Here is a 5000-nt window from a genome sequence, read left to right as displayed (position 1 = left end):
GGAATGTGGGGGAGGGGAATGAGGGGGAGGGGAATGTGGGGGAGGGGAATGAGGGGGAGGGGAATGAGGGGGAGGGGAATGTGGGGGAGGGGAATGTGGGGGAGGGGAATGAGGGGGAGGGGAATGAGGGGGAGGGGAATGAGGGGGAGGGGAATGAGGGGGAGGGGAATGTGGGGGAGGGGAATGAGGGGGAGGGGAATGTGGGGGAGGGGAATGAGGGGGAGGGGACTCTGGGGGAGGGGAATGAGGGGAGGGGAAAGTGGGGGAGGGGAATGTGGGGAGGGGAATGAGGGGGAGGGGAATGTGGGGGAGGGGAATGTGGGGGAGGGGAATGTGGGGGAGGGGAATGAGGGGGAGGGGAATGAGGGGGAGGGGAATGAGGGGGAGAGGAATGAGGGGGAGGGGAATGAGGGGGAGGGGAATGAGGGGGAGTGGAATGTGGGGGAGGGGAATGAGGTGTTGGGTAATGTGGGGGAGGGGAATGAGGGGGAGGGGAATGTGGGGGAGGGGAATGAGGGGAGGGGAATGAGGGGGAGGGGAATGAAGGGGAGGGGAATGTGGGGGAGGGGAATGTGGGGGAGGGGAATGTGGGGGAGGGGAATGAGGGGGAGGGGAATGTGGGGGAGGGGAATGTGGGGGAGGGGAATGTGGGGGAGGGGAATGAGGGGGAGGGGAATGTGGGGGAGGGGAATGTGGGGGAGGGGAATGAGGGGGAGGGGAATGTGGGGGAGGGGAATGTGGGGGAGGGGAATGTGGGGGAAGGGAATGTGGGGGAGGGGAATGTGGGGGAGGGGAATGTGGGGGAGGGGAATGAGGGGGAGGGGAATGTGGGGGAGGGGAATGTGGGGGAGGGGAATGTGGGGGAGGGGAATGAGGGGAAGGGAAAGGGGGGGAGGGGAAATGGGGGGAGGGGAAGGTGGGGGAGGGGAAAGTGGGGGAGGGGCATGTGGGGGAGGGGACTGTGGGGAGGGGAATGTGGGGAGGGGAATAAGGGGGAGGGGGATGAGGGGAGGGGAATGTGGGGGAGGGGAATGTGGGGAGGGGAATGTGGGGGAGGGGAATGTGGGGGAGGGGAATGTGGGGGAGGGGAATGAGGGGGAGGGGAATGTGGGGGAGGGGAATGAGGGGGAGGGGAATGTGGGGGAGGGGAATGAGGGGGAGGGGAATGTGGGGGAGGGGAATGAGGGAGGGGAATGGGGGGAGGGGAATGGGGGGAGGGGAATGGGGGGAGGGGAATGAGGGGGAGGGGAATAAGGGGGAGGGGAAGGAGGGGGAGGGGAATGTGGGGGAAGGGAATGAGGGGGAGGGGAATGAGGGGGAGGGGAATGAGGGGGAGGGGAATGTGGGGGAGGGGAATGTGGGGGAGGGGAATGTGGGGGAGGGGAATAAGGGGGAGGGGGATGAGGGGGAGGGGGATGAGGGGGAGGGGAATGTGGGGGAGGGGAATGAGGGGGAGGGGAATGAGGGGGAGGGGAATGTGGGGGACGGTAATGAGGGGGAGGGGAATGTGGGGGAGGGGAATGTGGGGGAAGGGAATGTGGGGGGGGAATGTGGGGGAGGGGAATGAGGGAGAGGGGGATGAGGGGGAGGGGAATGAGGGGAAGGGGAATGTGGGGGAGGGGAATGTGGGGGGGAATGTGGGGGGGAATGAGGGGGAGGGGAATGAGGGGGGGGAATGTGGGGGAGGGGAAGGTGGGGGAGGGGAATGTGGGGGTGAATGTGGGGGGGAATGAGGGGGAGGGGAATGTGGGGGAGGGGAATGTGGGGGAGGGGAAGGTGGGGGAGGGGAATGTGGGGGAGGGGAATGAGGGGGAGGGGAATGTGGGGGAGGGGAATGTGGGGGAGGGGAATGAGGGGGAGGGGAATGAGGGGGAGGGGAATGTGGGGGAGGGGAATGTGGGGGAGGGGAATGAGGGGGAGGGGAATGAGGGGGAGGGGAATGTGGGGGAGGGGAATGTGGGGGAGTGGAATGAGGGGGAGGGGAATGTGGGGGAGGGGAATGTGGGGGAGGGGAATGTGGGAGAGGGAGAGGGGGAGGCAGGGAAGGGCTTAGGCAGGGGTGGTGAGAGAGGAGTGAGGCAGAATGAGGTGAAGGAGAAAAGGAGAGGCAAGGGGGTTTAAAGTGAGGCAGGAGGTGGCAAGGCAGAAGTGGGTGAGGCAGGAGAGGGTGAGGCAGGAGAGGGTGTGGTACGAGACACTAAGGCAGGAGATGGTGAGGGAGGAGGGGGAGAGGCAGGAGAGGGAGAGGCATTAGTGGATAAGGCAGAAGGTGAAGCAGGAGGGGTTAGGTACGACTGTAAGGAATAAATGAGGTAGGGGTAAGGCAGTAAGGTGAAGGCAAGGAGGGGGTTTACGAGTAATGCAGAAAGGTAAGGAGGTTAGGCAGGAAGGTATGGAGGTTAGGCAGGAAGGTAAGGGTAAGGCAGGATAGGTAAGGCAGAAAATGGTCCGGTAACGGCTTAGGCAATATGCAAAAACGTAATTCATCATCATTATTGCCACCATTTCTTTCTCCATTATTAAGAGAGAGAGAGAGAGAGAGAGAGAGGGAGAGAGAGAGAGAGAGAGAGAGAGAGAGATAAAAACCGCGTCTTGTTTTTTTAGCCCTGTGATCATTAGTGTGTGTGTGTGTGTGTGTGTGTGTGTGTGTGTGTGTGTGTGTGTGTGTGAATGTATGTATGTATATATGTACAGTATGTAGGCCTGTGTGTGTGTGTGTGTGTGTGTGTGTGTGTGTACAGTAGGGACACTGTGTAGGGATCCGGCGCCCTCCCTTGTGGCAGTCAGCGCCTCACCAGGGTTAAACCGGGTCACGGCGAGGTGTGGGGAAATATAAGTGGGTTTGGTTCCCGGGTGGACGCCGCAACTGCCCCTCCTGAGTGTACAATGTCACCACGTGAAGGTTCCTCATCAGGGCTATGGTAGTGTGGTATTCTTACGGTAGTATGGTAGTGTGTGTGGTTTCGTGAGTGTATATATATGGGATTATGGTAGTATAGGAGTGTGGAGGCGTGGTAGTGTGAGGTGGTATGTAGTCTTCCAGCAGTATGGTAGTATGGCGGTATGGTAGTATGGTAGTATGGCGGTATGGTAGTATGGTAGTATGGCGGTATGGTAGTATGGCGGTATGGTAGTATGGTAGTATGGTAGTATGGTAGTATGGCGGTATGGTAGTATGGCAGTATGGTAGTATGGTAGTATGGCGGTATGGTAGTATGGCAGTATGGTAGTATGGTAGTATGGCAGTATGGTAGTATGGCAGTATGGTAGTATGGCAGTATGGTAGTATGGCAGTATGGCAGTATGGTAGTATGGTAGTCAGGCAGCCATGGCACCCACCTAAGGAGGGTTCGCGGGCGTGGTGGTGGGCGTCAGTAGAGGCGTCTCTGCTGCGTGAGCGTGCGTGTCCTCGCGCGCGTGAGTTCTCGGGACGGGATGTGGGCGTGGGTGCGTCGTGAGGGGCGTGGGTGCCGTGGGCGTGCTCCATGGCCATGGGCGGCGCCCACGCAATGCGCCCCGTCACGTCATGGGCGGCGGTATGCACATCCTACCAGCCCACATCCACTCACGCTGGGAAGGAGGAAAAATACTTAAGTTACTCCTGCAATGATACTACTGCTACTACTACTACTACTACTACTACTACTTACATCACCACTACCACTACCGGTACTACTATTACTATGATACTACTACTACTACTACCAATACTACTACTACAAAGATGGGAAGACTTACACACACAAACACATATCTAGAGAGAGAGAGAGAGAGAGAGAGTGTGTGTGTGTGTGTGTGTGTGTGTGTGTGTGTGTGTGTGTGTGTGTGTGTGTGTGTGTGTGATGCTGTACGTGGATCTCTAAGCAAGATGTGATTAACTTACACACACACACACACGTTCATTCTCTCTCTCTCTCTCTCTCTCTCTCTATTGATTGGGCTTTCCTCACATTCCAACACATTCTCTCTCACACTTTCTCCGTTTCCACACGCAAAATTACTTACCCTACCTCTCTCTCTCTCTCTCTCTCTCTCTATTATCGATCTATCTATCTATCTATCTCAAGTAGCTTAAGATTATTAGTCAATCCTTCTTATATCGACTAACCAATCTATCCATCTATCTATCCACTGATATATTTCCATTACGTCTGCAAACTAATTCTCTCTCTCTCTCTCTCTCTCTCCCTCCAACCCAGCTGATCACAACATAGGTAAACAGCACAGGTAGTGGGGTAAACATTTGTAAACAAACCCACTACCTGTTTACTACTCGATGTTTACTACCCCTTAGTCCTCTCTCTCTCTCTCTCTCCGACCTACACCCATATACCCCAGACGGCCATCCACGCTACTCACACACACACACACACACACACACACACACACACACACACACACACACACACCATCGCGTGTATGTTACCAGTTACCGATACATACACTGAGACGTTTCCAAGAAGACACTCACTCACGTACACACACATGCGTACATGAAGGAAGGATAACGATTTACATACACAAGCACGCACACACAAAGGTCCTTGAACTTCAAACACACACACACACACACACACACACACACACACACACACGCATTAAGATAACAACATCAATGGACACCTACACACACAGGCTTACGTACATACATACATATATACATGCAACATACAGCCATCCAAGCACACATACATGCATAAACGCCAGTCTACACACCAACATACATACATACATACATACACAAAAATGTATTCTTTAACATACATACATACATATACACACAAACATACATACACACCCACACATGCATACACACCCACACATGCATACACACCCACATATACATACACATATACACACCCATCCAAACGTACATACATACGCACCCAGCCACATATAATGCATAAACGCCAGCCTACACACACACACACACACACACACACACACACACACACACACACACACCCTTGACCTTTAAAAACACTCACGCACACACATCC

General features: G+C 55.3%; 1 protein-coding gene across 1 annotated transcript in view; it reads right to left on the bottom strand.

The window, feature by feature from the left end:
• The window catches only part of LOC145397690 (uncharacterized), a 92574-nt gene that overhangs the window by 2002 nt on the left and 85572 nt on the right, over window positions 1-5000 (bottom strand). Inside the window, exon 2 of the mRNA XM_080270734.1 lies at window positions 3340-3570. Within this exon, the coding sequence (XP_080126860.1) occupies window positions 3340-3493 (154 nt within the window). The 5' untranslated portion in view covers window positions 3494-3570. The remainder of the gene's footprint in view (window positions 1-3339; window positions 3571-5000) is intronic.

This window comes from Coenobita brevimanus, chromosome 42 (genome assembly GCF_032717465.1).
Source record: "Coenobita brevimanus isolate Jiangsu-jjx chromosome 42, ASM3271746v2, whole genome shotgun sequence".
In the NCBI taxonomy this organism is placed as follows: domain Eukaryota; kingdom Metazoa; phylum Arthropoda; class Malacostraca; order Decapoda; family Coenobitidae; genus Coenobita; species Coenobita brevimanus.
This window is presented reverse-complemented; position numbering and strand designations above follow the sequence as displayed.